Here is a 27,551-nt window from a genome sequence, read left to right on the forward strand (position 1 = left end):
GTGATATAGTTGTTGTTTACATTAATATGTTTACAAACATTGGAGTGAAACAAGCTTATATTTTGGGTTCTGATTGGGTGCGACAGTTGAACTAAGCTCATTGGGTATTTATACGTTATATTCTTCAAGAATCAAATGGGCAAATGTCATTAATTCAGAAGTCCAAAAATGGATGAAGCAACTGCAGATTGCCCCTTTAAATACACTAAAAATGCGTACAGTCTTCAGGGTGAAAACTCAAGTCTATCTCGTAAAACCAAGGCAGACACTAGTGGGCTATCGGCATCAGCAGCCTGTGGCTTTTTAATAGACATGTAGTTATTGTGACTTTTGCCGGAAATAGCATGTCCGGAACTAGCACGTCCGACTTGCTGCGAACTGGTTGAACGCTGGTTTCAATCGCTGATTGGCGCTTTAATGTATAATTTATTTGCCCCTCTTGCGTGCGCAGTTAGCCCAACCAGTCGGCAGATCGCGCTATTATTCTTTTTACGTCGTTTGTCGTTTGGGCTAGTGTGCGGTCAGCAACATGATTGACAGTTTCAATATCCTACAGCTGCAAAAAGGATGCTGCATTTTGATTGTTGAAAATATGATTTATTTCAGTATGTGGATTTGAACATCTCTCATTGGTGTACTCAGAAAACAGGAAATCCATTGCGAATTCCTATCGATTTTAGTGCAAACATTATTATAATTATTTAACCACTGGTGGGTTAGGGCTGTATCATAGTCCTTTATGGTAGCCCTTATAAGTAGTCCAACAACGCCTCCTAGCGGTAACTTCTCGAACAGTAAATGTGATAAACGAGGAGGATTTTGTCAGTAAAAATTGTCGCAAGGCTGGGTTGTCTGGAGCGTTGGTGGGATTATTCTTGATTTAGAGAGATAAAACAAAAACAACGCTAATGATTTTGTCAGTAAACAAAAAAACGATTAAATTAATTGACGGTTTCATAGTTGCCTTCAAATTTTCTGCGCTGTATGTTAGTCAATGGTCTCCACCTTGGCTACAGTAGATGCCCAGTGGAACCACTTTTAATCTGAATATTTGCGCTTCAAGACCGTGTTGGCATGTCACGATTCCACATCCTTTTCCTCTTCACGCTGACCTTTATTAGAGAGCTGCTGGGACACGATGAAGGTAAGATTTAGATATACTGCACTTTGACTTAGACTATTAATATGTTTCTTTACTCACAGTTGAAACTTTACATTAGCCTTGATGTACAACATGTATGCACATGTTATTCTATACCTGATGTTGCATAATCAGTTATGATTTGGACACTCTCAAACTATACTTTTGTAAACTACTATAAAATCATTAATGTCAGGACAGAGAAAAATGTTTTCCTTGTCAGTCTCATCTATGGTCCATGATACAGTCCATGCAATGGGGAGTGAGGACATACCTCCATCACCACAGTTATAGGGCAGTAAATAGAATGCAGCTGTAGTGGCATCTTTAGAGGGAACTGACAGAATACAAAGAGAGCATGGGGTATTTCCTGAAAAGAAACTCATCCACTCTTGTAACATTCTTTTTCAGTTAAGAAGGAGAGAGCAAAGAAGCCCAAATATGCCATCTATGCATTTTGTCATGAATATATACGTTTTGTAGGTGAATAGAAGTCCTCACTATAGTTACCTGTGTTTGTTATCTGATGTTGGGTATGTCACCCCCTTTCAGACCCCTGTAATTACAACTCCAATCACAGACAAATGACTGAGTGTGCATGGACCAGCTGTGTCAAGGCCCTAATTTAACCCCTACAAGACAGTGATTTGAGTCACCTCAGATCCACCCAAACTCATACCTACTGCCAGTTGATAACAAAGCGAAAATCTAGTCGGCTAATGGATTGATTCTGGCTATGTCTCACCATTGCTATTATCACACATTCTCGTCATTTACCACTTCTCCAACTGAAATACAACGGTTGCTAATTGGGAATGGCCTTTCTAAACCTCAGCATGAGAATATATCAATTGAAGTACAGTTGGACTGCAGTGAATAGTGGGCTTGTGAAATCCACCCCCTCCAATATGACTCATTTCTCCTAGCTGGATGTTCTCCCTGCATTGGTCATTGCATGTCTTCCTGGTAAAGTAACCGTCTCACTGGGAGCTGTTGGACGTGTGCCAGGCTGGTCTCACTGTGATGCACGTTGTGTCAGAGTCTGCCTTTTTACAACCTCACCGTCATCAGGCGGCCACAGCAGCAGCCTGCATTAGTGCTTTAATGGAAAATAGGCTGTTAGGGTGAAGAGGTGTTTGACTACTAATGTCTACCATGATGAGACATGTTGCAAAGGATTTCAATCACTGCAGAATGATTGTTGATTGGAGAATGGTTGGAGCATGTTTAACTATAAAGTTGATGTTTAAATGTTATTGTACAACTGCTGCTGAAATGTAAACTATCTTGAATACCGAAGAGTCTGTTTATAGACAGTAAATTAAAGATTATCCTCACTTGGATTTGCTAACATGAGAGAGACTCGAGTGATAGAAATCTACTGGCATGTTTTTATGTTATTCAGAGTCAGACTAGAAAAAAGGCATTTGATGAAAAGTGTTGTAACATCAATCATTGTAACTTCTTCCAGTGGAAGTTTAGCAGTTTATTGCAAGTGCCCAAATTACTAACATTAGAAACTTTATTGAGTTGTGTCACCATGATTTAAATTTTCATTGGTCTAAATTAAAAATAATGACTCATTATCTACCCCTGTAGGCTGGGCAAGCTATTCTAATATCTGAACCAATTTGTTGTTTCAAATACTCAGGGATAATACTCAGCTCAAAAAACCCTCAAATCTGGCAGCCCTCTTTCTAAACAGTAGAGTCTCTTATAAATATCCTTCAAGGGATTATGTTCGTGAAATAGGCTAGACCACAAGTGAGGGGAAAGAATGAGGGTGTTAAGGGAGACCTACTGTATGGAAAGTTAGATTCAGCTCTGAGGTTTAAAGATACAGTGTAGCGCTAAGTAGGCAAAAAGAGATGTTAACAGCTTTAGACCCAGTACTAACTAGTAATTACATTCAAAATGGAGTAGGGGACTTCTGCTTGCCAGCTTCATGTCATGATTTCAGTGCACATTCAGCAATGTGTGCCCAGTTAAGTAATTTCCCTACACTCTTTACTATTACCTTTTACTTCCATGTGATGCTAAAACACTTTTACGTTGCGATAAATGAAACGTCAGCCAACTAGAAAGTCAGTCTTTTGTCAGAGACATACTGGTTTGACTGGACTTCGGTTTTGGATCCAAACCCCTGGAGAGGTTTTTTCCCTTATTGGAAATCCAGGTGTTAAATAGGAAGCTGGCTCAGGAAGGGACCAGAAACCAGGTTGTGCGGAACTGAGACTTTGTGGAAAAACCATTAGCATGCCAAAATACTTTCTCTGCATGACCTATATTCCACTCTTCATGTTCTACTTCAAAATCATTTGATATTCATCACAAATAAGCATAATAAATACAAAAGTAGGTTTATGAGTGGGAAAGAACAGTACATATCGTCCATCAAATCAAATTTATTTATATAGCCCTTACATCAGCTGATATCTCAAAGTGCTGTACAGAAACCCAGCCTAAAACCCCAAACAGCAAGGAATGCAGGTGTAGAAGCACGGTGGCTAGGAAAAACTCCCTAGAAAGGCCAAAACCTAAGAAGAAACCTAGAGAGGAACCAGGCTATGACGGGTGGCCTGTCCTCTTCTGGCTGTGCCGGGTGGAGATTATAACAGAACATGGCCAAGATGTTCAAATGTTCATAAATGACCAGCATGGTCAAATAATAATAATCACAGTAGTTGTCGAGGGTGCAACAGGTCAGCACCTCAGGAGTAAATGTCAGTTGGCTTTTCATAGCCGATCATTGAGAGTATCTCTACCGCTCCTGCTGTCTCTAGAGAGTTGAAAACTGCAGGTCTGGGACAGGTAGCACGTCCGGTGAACAGGTCAGGGTTCCATAGCCGCAGGCAGAACAGTTGAAACTTGAGCAGCAGCACGGCCAGGTGGACTGGGGACAGCAAGGGGTCATCATGCCAGGTAGTCCTGGAGCATGGTCCTCGGGCTCAGGTCCTCCGAGAGAGAGAAAGAGAGAATTAGAGAGAGCATACTTAAATTCACACAGGACACCAGATAAGACAGGAGAAATACTCCAGATATAACAGACTGACCCTAGCCCCCTGACACATAAACTACTGCAGCATAAATACTGGAGGCTGAGACAGGAGGGGTCAGGAGACATGATACCCCCGGACAGGGCCAAACAGGCAGGATATAACCCCACACACTTTGCCAAAGCACAGCCCCCACACCACTAGAAGGATATCTTCAACCAACTTACCATCCTGAGACAAGGCCGAGTATAGCCATAAGTATAGTCCATAACTACATTAGTGGCCAACAAATGGTTTTATTTTGTTTTATGCCTTGTTGCTATGACTGATCAGAGCTAATAAGTCTGTCATTGGTTTCAGGCTCTGAAACCACACTGCACAGCAGCTACAATGAGGTTGTTCCAGAGGAGGAGTACTACACTCCCCGACTGGACTACAGGAGTAAGTTAGGAGAACCACACAGTCACAACACTAACATTAGGAATAAGCTTGTCATAATGTAAGTGGACACTTACACTGAATTGGAAATCTATGTACCCCACATCACTGTTTTGAAATCAGTATCACTTGATGTCAATTGGGTCTGTAGCACACTGGTCTTGGCGCTGTGTTCCAGTGTGTGATTAAACAGTGTTGTTTCGATGCAGATCCAAGATGGTGTCACTTTTTGAGCCTGGCCAATGGGGATGTGACCTGCCACTCCCCCCGTGGAGGGAACTACCGCAGCACCCTGGGCACCCTCTGCGAGATGACCTGTGACCGCGGCTACAAGCTGCTGGGCAGAACCTCTGTGCAGTGCATGCCCAATCGCCGTTGGTCTGGGACCAGTCACTGCCGCCGTAAGTACAGACAGATACATGTTATCTATTTTTAATGAAAAAGGACCTAAGTTTTCTTTAGAAAAACCTCCATAGGAGTAATTTGTATCTCTTTTTGACTATGGTGTGTTGACTCCACAGAGGTTCGTTGCAACGCGCTGCACCTGATCTGGCACGGCACGTTCCACTGCACCCAGGGATACATGGTGGACTCCAGGTGTGATTACATCTGTGAGCCGGGGTACCGGATCGAGGGGGACCACTCTCGCACCTGTCTGGTTGGGGGGTCCTGGAGTGGGGCAGAGCCCATCTGTGAAGGTACAGCCTACACAGTGCCTCCAGAAAGTATTCACACCCCTTGACTTATTGCATATTTTGTTGTGTTGCAGCCTGAATTCAAAATAGATTATCTATTTCTTTCTCACCAATATACACACAGTACCTCATAATGACAGAGTGAAAACACATCTTTAGAAATGTTTGAAAATGTATTGAAAATAAAATACAGAAATATCTCATTTACATAAGCATTCACACCCGAGTCAATACATGTTAGAATCAGCTTTGGCAGCGATTACAGCTGTGAGTCTTTCTGGCTAAGTCTCTAAGAGCTTTGCACACCTGGATTGTACAATATTATTTTCAAAATTCTTCAAGCTCTGTCAAATTGGTTGTGGATCATTGCTAGACAACCATTTAAGTCTTTCCATATATTTTCAAGCATATTAAAGTCAAAACTGTAACTCGGCAGCATTCACTGTCTTCTTGGTAAGTAACACTAGTGTAGATTTGACCTTGGTGTTTTAGGTTATTGTCCTGATGAAAGGTGAATTCATCTCCCAGTGTTTGTTGGAAAGCAGACTGAACTAGGTTTTCCTCTTGGATTTTGCCTTTGCTTAGCTCTATTCCATTTCTTTTTTATCCTGAAAAACTCCCCAGTGCTTAATGATTGCAACCATATGTTTGTTTGTTTCTTTCATAGGCCTGGGCAGCTCCCCATGGGCATGTCTCCCACAACACAAACACAACACAGATAGATACTCATCTAGTGCCTCTCTTTCCACATGTTTCATTTCCTTCTTTTGTCTTTGACTCAAGACCAAGACATATTTCTAAACTTCAAAGTTCCCTTCCCTCAAGAGGAATTGATTCAGTTGACCAAGACCAACAGATGTTAACATTTAACAAAAAAAAGTATGTATTATTGTTCTTCACTGGTTTACCAAACTGATGTTGTTTCAGATCATGATCCTCCCAAAATAAAGTGTCCCCTGTCCCGGGTGAAGGTCACAGAGCCTGGGAAACTAACCACCAGAGTGTCCTGGGACCCGCCGGTTGCCACGGATACTGCTGATAAAACATTAGAGTATGTCAGTCCTTTTTTACTGCATTTTCCCCTCTCCTCTTCTTCCCCTTTGCTTTATCTGGAGGTGAAACGTGTGGTTTTTTGTGTCTGTTTGCAGTGTAACGCTGATAGGCCAGCGGCCAGATAGCAACTTTAAAGAGGGGATAAACATTATCCGGTACACAGCACACGACCAAGCCAGGAACAGGGCTGCCTGCAAGTTCATTGTTCGGGTTGAGGGTAAGACATCACTGTCAATGTCAGACACAATGACCTGACATTGGACAAGAGCAAAACCCATACTTACAGGACAAACACATTATACAAACAAACATTCAACGTTCAACTGATACATTTCACCACGCAACTAAGTACTGGATTTTTCTTTTTACAGAGTATAAATCTAATTCCTTCAGTGACAAACAACAACCATATTTCCCTTATGGAGAACTTCTATAAACCCTTTATAGACATCCAAGAGTCATCATATCAGTACTGTTAGTGTGTACTGTTCGAAGATGGCTGCTTTGGGCCCGTGTTCACCTAGAATCTCAGAGTAGGAGTGCTGATCTAGGATCAGGTCCCCCCTGTTCATATGATCTTATTTATTATGATCTAAACAACATAACTGAACATAGATCAGCAATTGGTTTGTGAATACAGGCTTTGCTCTCGCTCTCCCCAGTCAGGAGGTGTCCAGTCCTCAAGACCCCTCTCCATGGTTACCTCACCTGTGACTCTGACGGGAACAACTACGGGGCGGTGTGCGAGTACCACTGTGACGGGGGCCACGAGAGGCGGGGGACCTCCCGCCGAGTCTGCCAGTTCGACCGCAGCTGGACTGAGGCCCCCGCCGAGTGTGTCAGTTAGTATTGAGAGCCAATGACAGAGAATGACCTTCTGAAAGACCTTCTGGTTTGTTGTGTTCGCAATTTAACTCATACATGTAAAGTGATTACACCAACAATACACTGTTTTTTTTATTGTGTGCGCGCGCATGTAGCAATGGAGTTTAAAACAGATGTGAACACAGCATCTGCCCTCCTGGACCAGTTCTATGACAAGAGGAGGCTTCTGATCGTGTCGGCACCTAACGTAGCCCATGGAGACTACAAGCTCCAGAACCTTATGGTGCAGGTGAGTCAAGAGACTGTATTCAACAGCGCCAGAACCGTAATGTGTCATTGGTAAATGAACCGACTGATCTATATTGAGTAGTTATTTAGGAGGCAAGGTGATCTATAGATCTGTTGGTCTCGACTCACCTTTAAAGTCATTTGCAATGTCATACGCGCCCAGAATGACAGCTGGATGGTTAGGGCATTATCTGCTAGTCAGGGAAATGTTGCATTCAACTTAGTCCTTCGTTCCTAAGTAAAAGTATGTGGAAGGTAAGGCTTCCACAAGAGAGCGCCACTGCTAGCTACTACGGGATTTAATACAAATGAAATATAAGCAGCTTGTTCTTATGATTGTGACCATGCTTGGGGTGTTTTCATGCCTAGAAGGCAGATTGTGGTCTGGACCTACGACAAGTGACGGTGATTGAGCTGCTAGGTTCCCCCCCTCGAGAAGTGGGCCGCATCAAGGGACGTCACCTGGACACTGAGGTCATTGAGGGTCTGAGGTAAGGGGATCTCGCATAATCATGTTGGCTGCACTCCATCTTCAAATACACCATCACTGACTTGACACTAAATGGTTCTGGTGCTGTATGTTGTACAGGCAGGCTTTCAGGATCTCCAGATCCTACTTCAACATGGTGCTGTTGGACAAGGATGGTTTGGACCATGAGAGATTCATCACTCCCACCACATCCGATGAGCTCTTCTCATACATCGACGATAACCTGTTGGATGAAGAAGAACGACGTCGGCTGGAGTTGCACAGAGACTACTGTGACTAAGACAGTGGTTTGGGGAGGTCAGACACTTATGTAGATAGCAAAGCTTTTTCCTCTGCACTAAGTAGAGATACAATCATGGACACCGGGGTGGCCCAGAACAGAGAGAGGAACAAGGAAACACACAGGTAACAGCTCTGGTAGTGAAATGTTTCCACTGGCTGATAGATAATGATCTGATAGATTTAGAGATAGAGATAGCCTGTTTTTACACGTCTAAAAGTATAGAAACGTATGTACGCATCTTTTTTTACTTCACTACCCATACTGCACTGTAACAAACGTGGATGATTACAGGTTTAGGCATTTCACATATTTATTAGGTGAATGAATAAAATATTTGATACAGCCATAGCAGTGGAGGCTGCTGAGGGGAGGACGGCTCATAACAGCTGGAACGGAGAGAGTGGAATGGCATCAAACCATGCGTTTGATACCATTCCACTTATTTCGCTCCAGTCATTACCACAATCCTGTCCTCCCCAATTAAGGTGCCACCAACCTCCTGTGAGCCATAGTAAAAGCAAACTTGACTCAAGTTACAGTATGAAAGATAATGACATTTACTTTCAAGACTATAAATAAGAGGATAGAGGTTGAGAAATAAAGTTGGTCATTTTTAGTGCAACTGATCATATTTACATACATATTTCAATGTACCACATGCTTGACATCCCTATCACAGGTACAGTAGTTTATTTGATTGCCATGAAGCACCACACAAGATGTGATATGGACCAAAAATGGACACAATTTTTCAGTGCCTTCGAGTGCAACAGAGATTCAGCCTGAAACTGAAAACCCCCATGAAGCACCCTAGTTAATAATGAATGGAATTTAGCTTGAAGAAATATGTGAAAAAAGTCAATTAAACATGAGTTGTTGAATTTGATCAACTCTTTGGTTAGTGCGGTTTATGATTTTAAAAAGCATTTGCATGATTAAACACACAACCTGCATTCAAACATATGAAATGATACCTCTGCTAGCAAATACCTGAAGACCTCAGATGAATTTACTATATATGCTTTCAAAAGCACTTATTTTGGTGCTTGCGATTAGACACAGCTGTGATAGTCTTTTGGTTACAGATAATAATGGTGATAAAAAGTTGAGGGATTGCCCTTTGTCAATTGCTCTTCTCCCAGGTTATGAGGTGGAGTCCTCACTTGCTCTTGTTCTTGCCCATAGAGGAGCGTAATGGAAGAGAGCCCTCTGCCCACGAGTCAGGGTATTGCATCATCTTCTGCCACAGAGACACCTCCTCCCCTGTTGAGTCCGCCTCCACTTCCTCCTTGCCAACCTTCAGTGTGGCTGAAAAGTAGGGCAACAGAAATGCAGTGAACTAAAGTAGGTCTGACCTGTCCACACAATACAGGAGCCCTAAGCATAGTGTGAGATTTGGGATTTCACTGTTTTGAAGCGATTTTAACAATGGGCCGACTGCCTATCACCAGAGGAGTTGTGCCAGTAACCTGCTGAATCAAATCCCTGAGCTGACAAGGTAAAAATCTGTCGTTCTGCCCCTGAGCAAGGCAGTTAACCCACTGTTTCCCGGGCGCCGATAACGTGGATGTCGATTAAGGCAGCCGCTTGCACCTCTCTGATTCAGAGGGGTTGGGTAAATGCAGAAACACATTTCAGTTGAATGCATTCAGTTGTACAATTGACTAAATATCCCCCTTTCCCTTTTAGATGTTTGACCTCTGAGGTAGCTTTTCTTTACTACCAACTTTAACATCGGCAAAATAGGTGACCTGCAACGGAATGATAAATATTGAATCAAACATTTAAAAACGGAAGAGGAATACTGCCGATGGATACTTCCCTACCATAACACTTCCCTACCATAACACTTCCCTACCATAACACTTCCCTACCATAACACTTCCCTACCATAACACTTCCCTACCATAACACTTCCCTACCATAACACTTCCCCTCCATAAATCAACAAGGTGTTGTGTCATTACCTGTGCCTGTGCTGAGTCGAACCCCACCCAGGAAGTCATTACTGGAGATGGCCTCCCGGTCCCACACGGTCAGCTCCAGACACGTCTTACTCAGCTGGTCCAGGGTCAGGTCTTTGTACACAAATGTGTGGTCGTAGTGAGGGTTCAGAGTCTTCTTCACCACCAGAGTCTTCCTCTTAGTGGACTTGGACTTCGATGGCAACAAGTATCTAGGGTTAAAGCATAATGAGTGAAAACTATTACATTTTGATGAAGGCTAGGTGGCTGAACAATGTTTTTAATTCTAGTAATCAATAAAGTATGTATTCTTATTAAAATGAGTGGGAGTTGCACCCTCTCCTGAGTGAGAATGATGAAAGAAGAAATTCATCATCTCCGAGTGAATGTGAAATCATGCCAAAAGCTAACCCTTTCACAAAGGAATCCGACGTGTCCCCTGCTTTCATTGCCGTCAGGTTCTTGGCCTCTTTGATCAAGACGTGCAATTCCCCTCCCTCCTCCGTCTTTGACTTGTTGCCTAGAGAAAGAGTCTTGCCTAGGGGGGATAATGGTGTCAGACAGCCACTGGTAAGGATTTGAAACACAGACAGTGCCGACAGCTTTTCTGTTCCTCTGTTCTGTCGACACTAGCAGTCCTACCTTTAGTCTTCTCGGTGGGTGGTTTCTTAGTCGAGACGTACTTCAGGGAAATCACCAGTTCTCCTTTGTACTGAGAGAAGGCAGAGGACTGCAGTGGTGATGCCTATGAAGAGAAGAACAGCTGAGGTAAAACCACTAGACTACAGGTTAATAATGTATACTGTAGATTAGAAATACATTTAAATGATTGATGTGTAGGGCCTGGAGTTTGTTCCAACCATGAAACCTGATCAGGAACAACTCTGAGCCCTAGTGATGATGGCGACTACTCAGGCTTACTTTTCCCATGAGCGCCACACACTCCTCGTGTTGGCCATCGAGGTCCCTGCAGTCCAGAGGCACCTCTACCTCTCCCAGGAAGGCATTACGGCCCAAGCGGTCATGGTGCCAGACAGAGAGCTGGAGGGAACGAGTGAGCACCTGGGAGCGACTGATGGAGAACTGGAGGAGAAGAAGGGGAAAAGTGTGAGGGAGTGGCAGGACAATGTCAACATCAAACCCTTCCCTCACTGATCGACATCTTTAGAGTTTCTCCTTCCACCCTCTCTGGCCTTCACATCCGAGTTCCCTGTTCTGTATACTCAGTGAATTAAAAAAGGGCAGAAACAAAATCAATATTTGTTTGCCGTTTACTAAAAGCAATAAACTCTATCTTGAATGTCAACATCAATCTTACTGCCTAGTGAAAGTGGAGGCATTATCGACTTAATGACCAGCCATTGAGCCAGACAAGTAACAAGGGATTTGTCCACAGCCCAGGTTCATCAGTGTCCATCTAATTCTACTGCAGTTCCAGAGAGTCCATCACCTTTAGGGTCTCATTGTAGGTGGGGTCCACTGTGTTTCGTTTGATGCTGGTTTTCTTTTTACCCGTGCGAGACTTGTCAGGGAGAAGATAGCACTTGACATACCTGCAGGACAAAACAACATGAGAATAATATTTTTCAACAAGTTAAAGCCCCCATAAAATCTTGGTAATTGTGTTTTTTAAATCATCACTGCATGTCAAATCACTGTGTGCACGTTTATTTAATGAAAATAACTCCAAGATATATCATTTATTTCCCTGAGCCTCCTTCGGCCCTTGAAATTCTCACTCTGATCATGTGAGCGTGAGGAAACAAATTTGAATACATTTACATGCAAAGCCCTGATTGGCTGATATGTCTAGAGCCCACCCCCTTACCCAGATGAACAGCCATTGGTCTATTATAATCAATCACATTGTGATGTCATGATATGGGCCAAAAGTTTCATCCTACCTGAAAAGGCTGAAATTCCAGGCATTATTTTCAAATAGCTCTTACACAAAAAGGGCACTATCATCATTTTCAAAATGTCTGTGTTATTTTCGCCCTCACAGTGTATCATCAAAACAACTGTAAAGTCACGTTATGTGCACTGCCCCTTTAAAGAGTTCAAATTAATATTAATAGTCCTGCAATTAGGGCTGGTATCATCAAAGCCCTACCTGCAATACCGATAAACTATTTTGACTACAAAAAATGTGTGCCTACATTTCCAGAATACAAATTAAAAATTGTATTCTGTTGAAATAAATGTAAAACCTTCCCTTTGGAACTCTGATAAATGACCTCTGGGTACATAAAAAATGTTGTAAACAGGACAGGGTCTTATCTAAGATGATCTACGTTATGTCATATAGTAATAGCACTGAAGTGTGTGTTTAGAGTAAACAACAGGATTACTGGGAATCATTTTCTACAGCGCTGCTCATCTACTGTCATCATGAAAAGAAGACAGGAAACCCATGGAAGGGTGTTTGTCTCACTTTAAGGAGTGGGGGTGTACTCTCACTGTTGGCAATGACATGATATAATGCATCCGAATATTGTAAAACAGCTTAGTTGAAATACAATTCCAGATAGGCGTCAACCATTACTTTTATCCATCCTGTGTTTTCAGATGAGGGGGATATGAAGGAGAGGAAACAAAAGGAAGAAGCGTCTTTACACTATTGAGATGCACCCATCAATTCCTACTGAGACAACTATTAGACCCTAGTCCCGAGAGGACACTCACGGGTTGGAACGCTGGCGTGTGGCGTCCCCGTGGGCCAGCGAGTGGCACTCCTTGACGAGGACGGCCAGGCTATGGGTGGTGTCATCGTAGCTGAGAGAGAACACGATGTCCCCGCTCACCTCCACGCAGTCATAATCTCCTGCCTCACTGTAAATACTCATCAGACTCCCCAGTGTACTCTGTGGTGGACACATACACAATTCACCAAGTAGCTGTTAGTAGTTAGTTCAACTGCATTGATATTGGATACAATTCTACAACCTGGACGAGAAAGGTAAACGTAGCGTATCCAATCAAGAAACAAACTTGTTCCTGGAAAGGCGCACAAACGAGGCCGAAACTGTGAAAATGAAAGTCAGGTCACAGTCAAATTTTCCTGCCCTGAAGCAATTTTGAGCTTGAGCCTTTGTTGCCATGGTAACTTAATTAGGCAGCAGCTCACACACGAACCAGGATATCCTGAATTGTCTCAAAAAAGTTGTGTGGTTGACTTATCAATTCTGTTTCTAAAAATATCTTCAGGACTAAAACTGGCATCACACACCCTAACTAGAACCTATGAAAATAAGATAAGTGAGAATCACATGGATTTACCTTGGAGCCGCGAAGATTTGAGGTACTTGAGCCCACTGTCTTTCTATGGATGCTCACCAAGTTATCAATGTCCTCATCATCCTCCTCGTCATCCTGCAATGACAACAAGCAAATTTGAACTCATGCAAAAGACAACGCAACTGCATTTCTCATCAATACTAAGAAGTATTTTATAGTATAGTGAACCATTATGCCTCAGTGTATTATGAGGAAGTGGGCTTCTGCTCACCGGCACATTGAGGCCAGGCACAGACTTGCTTCTGTCACCCATAGAGCCCTCCGATACTTCCTTACGCAGGTCCAGCACAGATGTGAATTCTGATTGAAACCCATGAAGACATTAAATGAGCATGCCTTCATTTACTCAAGCAGGCCTGAAGCCCTTAAAAAGAACATTATTTAATTATAGCTTGGGAATCAGAACTACTGAGACGACCGACACACAAGAGTCTCACCGGAGGGTTTCTGACCTTGTCTGACGCTCTTCTTGAACAGCCCGTCGTCTTCCAATAAGACAGACCCTGTGCAGGGACTTACACTACGACGATTCACTACGGAGGACTATGGAAAGAGACAGGGGTTACAGTCAGGTGTGACAGTATAATATGTATTGGCTGGAGACATGAGGATGACAGGGTTAGGGTCAATTCCATTTTTTACCAAGTGGACTTTTTATTTCCCAATTTGACTGTGCTGAAATGTAACTAATCCCAACACCTGATAGATGTGTAAACTCACCGTGTCTAAGTTGGAGCTGTGGATACCTGTGCTTTCTACTTTGACTGGAATACTGGACACACTGGAACCTGCTGGACTGGACCGACCTGTGCTCTTCTTCCTGGATCATAAACGCCATTCATAATGAGGAGCCATCCCAATAGAAGTCTCGTTAGCATGTAGCGCTAATGCCATAGGCCTATTTTTTGGGATGTAGACTTACATTGGTAAGAAAGGAGTCCCAAGAGAGGGCTCTGTCTCTGTCCTGACAGTGTTCAGGCTGGCTTTCTCTGCAGATTTAGTGTCACTGCGCTGGTGCTGTTGCTTCTTCTCAACTGCCACTGGTTCTTCTGAAACTTTGTCTGTCGGACTGTGAAAATGACAATGAGTGTCAAAGTTCTACTGAGTTGAAACTCCATCCACATATTAAAGTAACTGCGTCACACTCTAATGATCGTGAAGCCTGTGTTGTCCCCCCAGATATAAAGAGGACTCACTACTTGTTGGAGGCCGCTAGGTCAATCAGTCTGGGTCGGGGAACAGGAATGGCCGGCTGGCCGGGTTTCAACTCTGTACTCTTCAACAGTTGCTCTCCCATGGTCTCCCTCTTCCTCACTAAAACAGAACACAGAGCTTTAGCATGACAGACAACTGGTAGCATGCTGTCAATTGTGCAATTCAAAAAGTACATGAACAAAAGCTATGCAGTAATGGAGCTTCCCACATATCAATATTGAAACTGAGTAGAGGAATTAGGACAAATTCCTATGCTGTCACAACATTGACATTTCATTCTGCACCAGAAGTGAGAGTTTTTAAGTTTCCAACTGAACAGAGCAATGCCCACATCAGTTTCCTGGACTCACATGGGGACCTCTTTTTGAGGGAAGCTCTCACTATGTCATGTCCAGGGGTGGTGGAGAAGCGGTTGACTCGCTGGTCATAAAACCAGTCTCCAGTGCACTTCTTTAGATCACTGGAGAAAGTCACACCACACGTTGTTACCACCACGTTAACACATCATGGATCAAATATATGGACCAAACACGAAGAGTAACATGCTGACATTGCAAAAACTCTGCACTGTTGTCAAAATAGACAAAATGATACAAAATTCGACACCAGTTTAGAATGCAACAGATATGCATAGCGTATCCACATCATGTAAACCCGCTTAAATCCTTGTCCTCTCCTCGAGCAGCGTTCTACAGCGAGATGCTTTAAAACATATGATATCACGCTTTGCATATAGATACAGCAAACACAGGGATCCTGGTCATGCTAAAGGACAGGGAGGGGTAACATACAGTACAGAGAAATGGGACTCTTACGCCTCTTTGGCACACACACTGCACACCCAGGATCCATTGGGGCGCACTGCGCGGCAGTTGCGGCACACTTGGTGTTTACATGCCCTACATTGGCTGGAGCTGGCAGACAGTCGACCCAGTGGTTCCTGGCAGCGACCGCAGCTGCGCTCACTGTACCTCCCACTGCTGCGCTTGGCCCCCTTCCTCTTTATGTCCAGCAGCTCTGTCTTCAGCTTGCTGAAACACAGGGAAGGAAGACGTTGGTTAGACCCTCGCCTGTTGGTGTCTGTGTTGAAATCTTTGCCTAACTGGATGTTAAAAGTCTAAAAGTGACTTCCTCCTTCATCTGCACTAATGTGAAATACTGAGCCGATGAGGTGAAAGCTAAATTCCCACCAGCATCCACTGTATTGCTTTCACCTGTCCTGTTTTTTTCCAGATCTGTGCAGAAGAGAGACAAGGAGGAGGAAGCCACTTTAGGACTATTGAGATGCAGCCGGGGAGGAGAGTTCTCACCGGACACGCTGTTCCTCTGCCTGCCTCAGCTCCTCGTCCCGCCGCAACACCTCCAGGATCAGCTCCCGCTCCGAGTCGGTCAGGAAGGCCATGTTGATCATGTCTGCAGCCTGTGGCATGGCACCTCCGTCCCAGACTAACCTCCTCAGGGATAGTCAGCCTAGACCAGACAGGCTCCTGCTAGCCAAAGAGCAGACCAGGGCTGAGTCCAGAAGGCATGAAATGGGAACATATGATTTTATCTCTATAAAAGTTGTCCTTTCTGCTTGAAAATGCTTTTCTCCTGCATTACCAAGCACTGTAGCTACCATTTAAAAATCACTCTCATGATGTCATACTAGATAGCGTAGAATTCTATATTATTCTACAGTATCTTAGTCACTTAACAATGTTTACATATCTGGTATTACTCATCTCATGTGTATATACACTGTTTTCTATACTACAGTATCTCATTCACTTAATGCTTACATATCTTACATTACTCATCTCATATGTATATACTGTTCATTTCTATACTATTCTACGGTATCTTAGTCCGTTCCGCTCTGACATCGCTTGTCCATATGTACAGTTGAAGTCAGAAGTTTAAATGTATTTGGCTAAGGTAAACTCTGTTTTTCACAATTCCTGACATTTAATCCTTGTAAATTGTCCCTGTCTTAAGTCAGTTAGGATCACCACTTTAAGAATGTTAAATGTCAGAATAATAGTAGAGAGAATTATTTATTTCAGCTTGTATTTCTTTCATCACATTCCCAGTGGGTCAGAAGTTTACATACACTCAATTAGTATTTGGTAGCATTGCTTTTAAATTGTTTAACTTGGGTCAAACATTCCAGGTAGCCTTCCACAAGCTTCCCACAATAAGTAGGGTGAATTTTTGCCCATTGCTCCTGACCGAGCTGGTGTAACTGAGTCAGGTTTGTAGGCCCCCTTGCTCGCACACGCTTTTTCAGTCCTGCCCACAAATTTTCCAGAGGATGAGGTCAGGGCTTTGTGATGGTCACTCCGATACCTTGACTTTGTTGTCCTTAAGCCATTTGGCCACAACTTTGGAAGTATGCTTGGGGGTCATTGTCCGTTTGGAAGACCCATTTGCGACCAAGCTTTAACTTCCTGACTGATGTCTTGAGATGTTGCTTCAACATATTCACATATTATTCACATATCTCAAAAAAGTACGATCTTTGTCTCCAGGTGCAGTTGCAAACCGTAGTCTGGCTTTTTTATGGCGGTTTGGGAGCAGTGGCTTCTTCCTTGCTGAGTGGCCTATCAGGTTATGTCGATATAGGACTCGTTTTACTGTGGATATAGATACTGTTGTACCTGTTTCCTCCAGAATCTTCACAAGGTCCTTTGCTGTTGTTCTGGGATTGATTTGCACTTTTCACACTTTTTTTATACTTGCGTACTATTGTTTGTACAGATGAACGTGGTACCTTCAGGCATTTGGAAATTGCTCCCAAGGATGAACCAGACTTGTGGAGGTCTACAATTTTTTTTCTGAGGTCTTGGCTGATTTCTTTAGATTTTCCCATGATGTGAAGCAAAGAGGCACTAAGTTTGAAGGTAGGCCTTGAAATACATCCACAGATACACCTCCAATTGACTCAAATGATGTCAATTAGCCTATCAGAAGCTTCTAAAGCCATGACACCATTTTCTGGAATATTCCAAGCTGTTTAAAGTATGTAAACTTTTGACGCACTGGAATTGTGATACAGTGAATTATAAGTGAAATAATCTGTCTGTAAACAATTGTTGGAAAAATGACTTGTGCCATGCACACAGTAGATGTCCTAACCGACTTGCCAAAACTATAGTTTGTTAACAAGACATTTGTGGAGTGTTTGAAAACTGAGTTTTAATGACTCCAACCTAAGTGTATGTAAACCTCCGAATTCAACTGTATATAGTCTTACTTCATTCCTACTTAGCTTTGTGTGTATATATTGTGTAATTTGTTATATATTACTGCACTTTCGGAGCTAGAAGCACAAGCATTTCGCTACACCCGCAATAACATCTGCTAATCACATGTATGTGACCAATAAAATGTGATTTGATCACAGCGAAAACCAGTGTAAGTCCCATCTAATCCCAAACATCAGCAGCACTGAAGATGGAGTAAAACTGACAGAGGCTTCTTTATCCCCAGCTAAAGTCCATTTGATGGAGGAGCCACTTTCAGTACATAAGCCACGACCTCACATAAGGTGCAGGCTACTCAGTCAGACAGAGCACAGCATGACAGTGGACCCCTGCAGGAGAGAGAGTGTGTTCAAACAGTGGAGGGCTTGCTGTGAGGGGAGAGGACAGAGACAGGTAGAGAACCCATGAGCGGAGGGCTTGCTGTGAGGGGAGAGGACAGAGACAGGTAGAGAACCCATGAGCGGAGGGCTTGCTGTGAGGGGAGAGGCCGGAGACAGGTAGAGAACCCATGAGCGGAGGGCTTGCTGTGAGGGGAGAGGCCGGGGAACAGGTAGAGAACCCATGAGCGGAGGGCTTGCTGTGAGGGGAGAGGACGGAGACAGGTAAAGAGCCCATGAGCGGAGGGCTTGCTGTGAGGGGAGAGGACGGAGACAGGTTGCGAGCAGGCATTTACCACAGCGCTTTTTATTTGGTGTAATAAAAAATGTAAGCAAAAGCGTTGAACAGGGACTATGTGCTTCTTATCAGAGTGCTGCAGTTTGTGTGTGTGTGTTTTTTATTTGATTTATGTCACCTTTATTTAACAAGGTAGGCTAGTTGAGAACAAGATCTCATTTACAACTGCGACCTGGCCAAGATAGTTCAAAGCAGTGCGACAAACAACACAGAGTTACACATGGAATAAACAAACATACAGTCAATAACACAATAGAGAAAAAAAAGTATATACAGTGTGTGCAAATGAGGTAAGATAAGGGAGGTAAGGCAATAAAAAGGCCATAGTGGCAAAATAATTACAATTTAGCAATTAAACACTGGAGTGATAAATGTGCAGAAGATGAATGTGCAAGTAGAGATACTGGGGTGCAAAGGAGCAAAAATTAAATTAAAATAACAGTATGGGGATGAGGTAGTTGGATGGGCTGTTTACAGATGGGCTATGTACAGGTGCAGTGATCTGTGAGCTGCTCTGACAGCTGGTGCTTAAAGTTAGTGAATCGTGAGGGAGATATGGGTCTCCAGCTTCAGTGACTTTTGCAATTCGTTCCGGTCATTGGCAGCAGAGAACTGGAAGGAAAGGCGGCCAAAGGAGATGTTGGCTTTGGGGGTGACCAGTGAAATATACCTGCTGGAGCGCATGCTACGGGTGGGTGGTGCTATGGTGACCAGTGAGCTGAGATAAGGTGGGGCTTTACCTAGCAAAGACTTATAGATGACCTGGAGCCAGTGGGTTTGGCGATGAATATGAAGCGAGGGCCAGCCAACGAGAGCATACAGGTCGCAGTGGTAGGTAGTATATGGGGCTTTGGTGACAAAACGGATGGCACTGTGATAGACTGCATCCAATTTGCTGAGTAGAGTGTTGGGGGCTATTTTGTAAATGACATCGCCGAAGTCAAGGATCGGTAGGATAGTCAGTTTTACGAGGGTATGTTTGGCAGCATGAGTGAAGGATACTTTGTTGAGAAATAGGAAGCTGAGTCTAGATTTAATTTTGGATTGGCGATGCTTAATGTGAGTCTGGAAGGAGAGTTTACAGTCTAACCGGACACCTAGGTATTTGTAGTTGTCAACATATTCTAAGTCAGAACCGTCCAGAGTAGTGATGCTGGACGGGCGGGCAGGTGCGGGCAGCGATCGGTTGAAGAGCATGCATTTAGTTTTACTTGCATTTAAGAGCAGTTGGAGGCCTCGGGAGGAGAGTTGTATGGCATTGAAGCTCATCTGGAGTTTAGTTAAGTGTCAAAACAGTGTCCAAAGAAGGGCCAGAAGTATACAGAATGGTGTCGTCTGCATGTACAGGTGGATCAGAGAATGACCAGCAGCAAGAGCGACATCATTGATGTATTCAGAGAAAAGAGTCAGCCCGATAATTGAACCCTGTGGCACCCCCATAGAGAATGCCAGAGGTCTGGAAAACAGGCCCTCCGATTTGACACACTGAACTCTGTCTGAGAAGTAGTTGGTGAACCAGGCGAGGCAGTCATTTGAGAAACCAAGGCTGTTGAGTCTGCCGATAAGAATGTGGTGATTGACAGAGTCGAAAGCCTTGGCCAGGTCGATGAATACGGCTGCACAGTAATGTCTCTCATCGATGGCGGTTATGATATCATTTAGGACCTTGAGCGTGGCTGAGGTGCACCCATGACCAGTTCGGAAACCAGATTGCATAGCGGAGAAGGTACGGTGGGATTCAAAATGGTCGGTGATCTGTTTGTTAACTTGGCTTTCGAAGACCTTAGAAAGGCAGGGTAGGATAGATATAGGTCTGTAGCAGTTTGGGTCTAGGGTGTCTCCCCCTTTGAAGAGGGGGATGACAGCGGCAGTTTTCCAATCTATGGGGATCTCAGACGATACGAAAAAGAGAGGTTGAACAGGCTAGTAATAGGGGTTGCAACAATTTGGGCTGATCATTTTAGAAGGAGAGGGTTGTCTATTCCTGCTGATTTGTAGGGGTCCAGATTTTGCAGCTCTTTCAGAACATTAACTATCTGGATTTGGGTGAAGGAGAAATGGGGGAGGCTTGGGCAAGTTGCTGTGGGGGGTGCAGGGCTGTTGACCAGGGTAGGGGTGGTCAGGTAGAAAGCATGGCAGCTGTAGAAAAATGCTTTTTGAAATTCTCAATTATCGTGGATTTATCGGTGGTGACAGTGTTTCCTAGCCTCAGTGCAGTGGGCAGCTGGGAGGAGGTGCTCTTATTCTCCATGGACTTTAGTGTCCCAGAACTTTGAGTTTGTGCTACAGGATGCAAATTTCTGTTTGAAAAAGCTAGCCTTAGCTTTCCTAACTGCCTGTGTATATTGGTTCCTAACTTCCCTGAAAAGTTGCATATCGCGGGGCCTATTTGATGCTAATGCCGTACGTCACAGAATGTTTTTGTGCTGGTCAAGGGCAATCAGGTCTGGAGTGAACCATGGGCTATATCTGTTCCTGGTTCAATTTTTTTTGAATTGGGCATGTTTATTTAAGATGGTGAGGAAGGCACTTTTAAAGAATAACCAGGCATCTTCTACTGATGGAATGAGGTCAATATCCTTCCAGGATACCCGGGCCAGATTGATTAGAAAGGCCTGCTCGCTGAAGTGTTTTAGGGAGCGTTTGACAGTGATGAGGGGTGGTCGTTTGACCGCAGACCCATTACAGACGCAAGCAATGAGGCAGTGATCGCTGAGATCCTGGTTGAAGACAGCAGAGGTGTATTTGGAGGGCAGGTTTGTTAGGATGATATCTATGAGGGTGCCTGTGTTTACGGATTTGGGGTTGTTCCTGGTAGGTTCATTGATAATTTGTGTGAGATTGAGGGTATCAAGTTTAGATTGTAGGATGGTCGGGGTGTTAATCATGCCCCAGTGTAGGTCACCTAGCAGCATGAGCTCTGAAGATAGATTGGGGCAATCAATTCACATATGGTGTCCAGGGCACAGCTGGGGGCAGAAGGTGGTCTATAGCAAGCGGCAACGGTGAGAGACTTGTTTCTAGAAAGGTGGATTTTTAAAAGTAGAAGCACAAATTGTTTGGGTACAGAGCTGGACAGAAAGACAGAACTCTGCAGGCTATCTCTGCAGTAGATTGCAGCTCCACCCCCTTCGGCAGTTCTATCTTGTCGGAAAATGTTATAGTTAGGGGCAAAAATGTCAGGGTTTTTGGTGGCCTTCCTAAGCCATTATTCAGACACAGCTAGGACATCCGGGTTGGCAGAGTGTGCTAAAGCAGTGAATAAAACAAATTTAGGGAGGAGGCTTCTAATGTTAACATGCATGAAACCAAGGTTTTTACGGTTACAGAAGTCAACAAATGAGAGGGCCTGGGGAATGGGAGTGGAGCTAGGCACTGCAGGGCCTGGATGAACCTCTACATCACCAGAGGAGGAGTAGGATAAGGGTACGGCTAAGGGCTATAAGAACTGGTCGTCTAATATGTTCGGGACAGAGTAAAAGGAGCAGGTTTCTGGGCGCGGTAGAATAGCTTCAAAGCATAATGTACAGACAAAGGTATGGTAGGATATGAATACAGTTGAGGTAAACCTAGGCATTGAGTGACGATGAGGTATTGTCTCTAGAGACATCAATTAAACCAGGTGAGGTCACCGCATGTGTGGGAGGTGGGACAAGAGGGTTACCTGTGGCATATTGAGCAGGGCTGGAGGCTCTACAGTGAAATAAGACAATAATCACTAACCAAAACAGCAATGGACAAGGCATATTGGCGTTAGGGAGGCATGCATAGCCGAGTGATCATAGGGTCCAATGAGTAGCTGGACGGATTGGAGACACGGCGATTCAGACAGCTAGCGGGCCGGGGCTAGCAGAAGGGCCTTAGAGGGACGTCGCGATGGAAGAAGTCTGTTGTTGTATGCGGTCCCTCTCATGCGGTTACGTCGGCAGACCAGTCGTGATGGATCAGCAGGGGTCCGTGTAGTAAAAGGATCCAGGCCAATTGGCAAAATAGGTATAGTAGCCCAAGAAATTGACTACTTCAGCTAACAGTTAGGTATGCTCTAGTCAGCTAGCGGGCCACGGCTAGCAGATGTGCATTCAGGGGACGTCGCGACGAAGGAGCCACTTGGGAGAAAAAAAACTCAGGCAGATTACGTCGGTAGTCCAGTCGTGATGGATCGGCAATAAAAGGGGTCCAGGCCAATTGGCAAAATAGGTAATGTAGCCCAATGAGTGGCTGATGGTCCTCTTCAGCTAGCCGGAAGATGGGCCTAGCATAGGCTAGCTCCAGGCTAATTGGTGCTTGCTTCGGGACAGGGGCGTTAGCCAGGAGAAGCCAATCGGATAGCAGCTAGCTAGCTGCGATGATCCAGGTGAAGAGGTTCAGAGCACATTGGGTGAGGCAGGTTGCAGGAGAGTATGTTGAAGTTAAGAAAAATATATGCGAAGAAAAAAGATACATAAAGATATATACACGAGACATGACAAGACGAAAACAAAAGACATTAGACTGCTATGACATCTTGGATATGTGTGTGTGTGTGTGTGTGTCTTGACTAATCAGATTCAAAGTAATCAAAGGTCAGGCTTGGCGCAGGTCTACAAAAAGCAGAGCACTTTCCTTCCGTTTAGCAAACGGGAAAATAACTCACTCCCGACAGACAGACACAAGCAAACACTCTCTACAGTAAGAGCCTACACCTAAACATAAGCGATCTGATATGCTGCATCAGTCTGATCAGCTGGAGGCCTATGTGCCCGGTCCCATCTGGCCAGGGAAACAAAGCGGTATAGCCTAAGCCAATTTATTTCTGTTAAGAGAACATTTGAATATTCAAAACTTCTGTTGGCTAAGCTACCTAGACCTTTTTAATCCGAAAATTTGTGACTGGAATTAATCAAATGAACAAATAGTGATGACATGTGCATTAACACAGTCTAGCCTGTGTAACTTTTTAATTATAGGCTTACACAGGGTTATCATTTTTTTTTAAATTGGGCACCGCCCATTCCCATCGCTGGGCCTACATGATGCAACCCTGCATATAGCAAGCACTGCCCTGTTAGTTCTATTGTCCAATCACAGCTGTCTCTGTGTCTCCCCTGTTAGTCTAGTTTTAAAATAAAATACATATGAACAAATAAGAAGTTGCTGCAGTTTGACAGGGTTATCAAATCAAATTTTATTAGTCCCATGCGCCGAATACAAGTGTAGACCTTAGAGTGAAATGCTTACTTACAAGCCCCTAACCAACAATGCAGTTTAAAAACATACGGATAAGAAGAAATAAAAGTAACAAGTAATTAAAGAGCAGCAGTTCATCCTCCCTACAGGGAAATACATTTTCCCAGGAGTTAAAACTATGTGACCCCGATTAGAAAAATTCTCGTCATCATAGACCATATAAAACCGTTTTTTTGCAACTGATTAATCACTATTTGATACCCTACACAGAAATTGACTTTAAAGTCTGAAAGGCACTTTCTCATTGGCCAAGTCAACAGTATTTTTTGGTTGCCTGAAAAAAAAAAAGGGAAAATAGTTGTTTACACGCAGAACTTAAACAACAGGCAGGACATTCCCGCTAGATTGGCTGACAATGGTTGCTGATACGTAGCCCTACCTTATATGCTTGCTAGCACCCGCGAGGGCGAAGCTAGAACAGCTAGGTGAGTTACCGCTGTATAGTGTATCTCAAATCAAACTTTATCACATGCGCAGAATACAACAAGTGCAGACCTTACCGTGAAATGCTTACTTACAAGCCCTTAACCAACAGTGCAGTTCAAGAAAGAGTTAAGAAAATATGTACCAAATAAACTAAAGTGAAACATTATAAAAAGTAACAATAAAGAGGCTATATAAAGGGGATACCGGTACCGGGTCAATGTGCGGGGGTACAGGTTAGTCGAGGTAATTTGTACATGGAGGTAGGGGTGAAGTGACTATATTACAATTTAGCAGATTAACACTGGAGTGATACATGAGCAGATGATGATGATGGACTAGGCGGTGTCAGAAGAAGGCCCCAAAAATTGTCAGAGACTCCAGTCACTCAAGTCATAGATTCTTTTCTCTGATACCGCACAGCAACCGGTACTGGAGCGCCAAGTCAAGGACCAAAAGGCTCCTTAACAGCTTCTACCCCCAAAACATAAGACTGCTGAACAATTAATCAAACGGCCACAGGATTATTTGTTTTGTACGCTGCTGCTATTTATCTATGCATAGTCACTTCACCCCTACCTCCATGTACAAATTACCTCGACTAACCTGTACCCCTGCACATTGACCCGGTACCGGTATTTGACCATTTTTGGGGCCTTCTTCTGACACCGCCTAGTACATCATTATCATCTGCTCATTTATCACTCCAGTGTTAATCTGCTAAATTGTAATTATTCGCTCCTATGGCCTATTTATTGCCTACCTCCTCATGCCTTTTGCACACACTGTATATAGACTTTCTTTTTTCTACTGTGTCATTGACTTGTTTATTGTGTTATTGGCTTGTTTATTGTTTACTGACACAAACATAAATCAACATGTTTTACATAAAGATAGCGTTTTTAATTTCAGCATGGTAAAATAGGAAAGGACATGGGAAAATAGTCTCCAGCTAATCTTATTTTGACAGACACTGGCACACACATATACAGTATTGGGAATGATAAAGTAGGACTAATAGGATCCTTGTGTTTTTAAACCCCATAGGGAACCTCTCTGTCCGGGTGAAAGGTTGCTTGGAGGAATGGGAACAGGAAAGGAAAAAACAACACGAGCTCAGCATTATCGCAGGGTCCCACCCTCTAAGGACACAGAACGGCGGGTGGAAAGCACTGGTTAAACCATTTGTTTAATCCTGACATCAAGCCTGTCATCGGCCATGTTCCAGTCATGAGCTTCAAGCTCCAGTTGAGTCCAGCGCCTCAGAAGACGTTGAATAATGTTGAGAATGAGTTGAAGAAACAGGAAAAACACACTTCTTGATTTCAATCATTTGCATTCAAAAGGTCACTAGCACAGGGTTGTTGTGCTATGCTATGTCACTCGTGGGGGAGGAAATTTCGTCATTGTTTGAACGCTTGAGGCTAATCGACTCACGCTTGAGTAGTGTACAATACCTGTAGGGCAGCTCAGTTCAGAAGAAGGCTGTTAATGTCAAGGAAATTGTATGAATAGCAACGTTAGTAGGAATTATGTGGTTGTAGGAAAACCTCCACTAAAAGTGCTTTTCCGGGGCATTTTGTGTTTATAGGCTATACAAAATAATGATAATTCCATTTGAACAATCCATGAGAATAGTATAGTATGTGCAATTTCCTGGACAGTTACTCAATATGGAATGGATAACAAAATCTGTCGTCACCTTATTGGGCAAATGGTTATTTGGCTCGGCTTGTAAATATATCTAAAAATAAAGTAGGGCTATAGGCTACAACAAAACAAAATGTAGCTTAAACAATCTAATGGATGGATTTAATGTTGGCAACACATCCAGTTTGGAAAAAAGCAGAGTTGTTTATCATCACACATGATCTGAAGACAACCCGACATAATAAATGCATCTGAATGAGTGAACGCACATATAGTCCATGTTAGATAAAAGGTATTTTAGCAACAGTCCAGATTGTTTAATTACCTTGAAGAAAAACGTAAACTTTACTCCGACTGTGATCCGAATCAATTCACCACTTTATTTCCACAATACAGGAAGGGAGGACGTAAAAAAATAGAGAGAATAGAATAGGCGCGTTTTAGAGCAGACTGATAGCGGGCAAAACAAGTGGCATATAGTTTCTGCGCAATGTCGATGAATGGAGTATAGTAAAGAATTCCAAAGCGAGGTTTCCCGTGTCAGGAAGACGTCTTAAGCAATTAACTGTTGTGCGTAAAATAACTTTCATTTAAACTGTAATTAAATATAACAGTTTGAATGCATGTTATAGATCAGAATGAATCACGACAAACTCAACGTACCTCTCTACCCTTTGCTGCAATGTGTCGTCTTGACTCCTTCCCAGTCTAACTCTCCGTCTCTCCTTCCTGCATTCTGAAACTTGACTTTCAGTGTTGGTGGTTAGAAATCTAAAATCCCGGAAGATATGGAACGGTTGTGACAGCGGTGGTGCGGCAGAGGTACAGAATTTTTCCGCAACAGGTGCATTTCCTCTGCTCTACTTCCCTAATTCTCTGAGAACGGCAGAAGCAGTGCCAATTCACTATTACCAATAGTTTCCACAAGTAAATAATCAAACCCCGTTCAAATAATTTTGTAAATAATGAATTATGTCGAGTACTATTAGATTATGGAAATAATGAGCCGCAAAAATGCATTTACATTTTTTTTATTTAACCTTTATTTAACCAGGAAAAGCCCATTGAGACCCAGAGTCTCTTTTTCAAGGGAGACCTTGAAGGCAGCAACAATCAATACATTACATAATTAAAACATACAACAATACAATACAACAACATGATCCAGCCTAAAAAAAACATTTACACTCCTCTGTAACAGAGTCTCCCATCAACATTTTAAGTTCATTCAGTGGCACTAACATATCTAGATGAAGCATGGATTGTAGACTATTCCATGCGTCTGGTGTACATGAAGAGAAGGCAGTCTTGCTTAATACTGTGAATGTCCTGGGGACTTTAAAAGTAGCAACCACCTAGCAGACCGGGTATGGTAACTGCTGGTGGTGAAGGAGACCAGACTACAGAGGTAAAGAGGGAGTTTATCCAAAAGGGCTTTGTAGATAAACACATACAAATGTATCTTTATGCGCATATAAAGTGAGGTCCAACCTACCATTTGGTACAATGTGCAATGGGGGGTGAGTGACTTGGCATTTGTAATAAAGCGCAAGGATGCAGAGTCCAGTCTCTGTAAGACGGAGGAGGTTACATGCATATACAACAAGTCACCATAATCAATTACAGAGAGAAAAGTGGCCTGAACAA

General features: G+C 43.4%; 2 protein-coding genes across 5 annotated transcripts; one reads left to right on the top strand and one right to left on the bottom strand.

Annotated features, from left to right (window-relative positions):
• Positions 1–743: 743 nt before the first annotated feature.
• LOC120062363 (sushi repeat-containing protein SRPX2-like) lies at positions 744–8,621 on the top strand. The gene is made up of 10 exons (XM_039012284.1): positions 744–1,144; positions 4,498–4,578; positions 4,785–4,976; positions 5,097–5,273; positions 6,198–6,321; positions 6,419–6,540; positions 6,986–7,165; positions 7,304–7,437; positions 7,806–7,927; positions 8,026–8,621. Exons 1-10 carry the CDS (start codon positions 1,075–1,077, stop codon positions 8,204–8,206), a joined length of 1,383 nt encoding a protein of 460 aa, XP_038868212.1. The 5' UTR covers positions 744–1,074; the 3' UTR covers positions 8,207–8,621.
• On the bottom strand, positions 8,502–26,773 carry LOC120062362 (synaptotagmin-like protein 4). 4 transcript variants are annotated; one of them, XM_039012281.1, is made up of 17 exons: positions 26,568–26,773; positions 15,996–16,172; positions 15,501–15,716; positions 15,036–15,145; positions 14,667–14,784; positions 14,393–14,539; positions 14,191–14,290; positions 13,923–14,013; positions 13,682–13,770; positions 13,453–13,545; positions 12,859–13,037; positions 11,624–11,726; positions 11,095–11,256; positions 10,816–10,918; positions 10,585–10,711; positions 10,177–10,385; positions 8,502–9,517 (listed from the first exon to the last, which is right to left on the bottom strand). In XM_039012281.1, exons 2-17 carry the CDS (start codon positions 16,112–16,114, stop codon positions 9,369–9,371), a joined length of 2,115 nt encoding a protein of 704 aa, XP_038868209.1. In that variant the 5' UTR covers positions 16,115–16,172; positions 26,568–26,773; the 3' UTR covers positions 8,502–9,368. The 4 variants fall into 4 exon arrangements, with proteins under 4 accessions (XP_038868209.1, XP_038868207.1, XP_038868208.1 ...); XM_039012279.1 differs by having other exon boundaries at positions 13,908–14,013; XM_039012280.1 differs by having other exon boundaries at positions 13,908–14,013; positions 15,996–16,175.
• Between the last annotated feature and the right edge of the window lie 778 nt (positions 26,774–27,551).

The sequence above is a fragment of the Salvelinus namaycush genome, chromosome 17 (assembly GCF_016432855.1).
Source record: "Salvelinus namaycush isolate Seneca chromosome 17, SaNama_1.0, whole genome shotgun sequence".
NCBI classification, from domain to species: Eukaryota; Metazoa; Chordata; class Actinopteri; order Salmoniformes; family Salmonidae; genus Salvelinus; species Salvelinus namaycush.

Bases quoted from the DNA above. Each gene is read 5' to 3' on its own strand.
- LOC120062362 (XM_039012279.1), bottom strand. From the start codon at position 16,114: ATGCCACAGGCTGCAGACATGATCAACATGGCCTTCCTGACCGACTCG. The intron at 15,717-15,995 runs GTGAGAACTCTC...CCTGTGTTTCAG, and splicing joins GCAGAGGAACAGCGTGTCCG to CAAGCTGAAGACAGAGCTGC. The intron at 14,291-14,392 runs GTAAGTCTACAT...TTTATGATCCAG, and splicing joins GGGACTCCTTTCTTACCAAT to GAAGAAGAGCACAGGTCGGT.
- LOC120062363 (XM_039012284.1), top strand. From the start codon at position 1,075: ATGTCACGATTCCACATCCTTTTCCTCTTCACGCTGACCTTTATTAGA. The intron at 1,145-4,497 runs GTAAGATTTAGA...CATTGGTTTCAG, and splicing joins GCTGCTGGGACACGATGAAG to GCTCTGAAACCACACTGCAC. The intron at 7,166-7,303 runs GTTAGTATTGAG...GCGCGCATGTAG, and splicing joins GGCCCCCGCCGAGTGTGTCA to CAATGGAGTTTAAAACAGAT.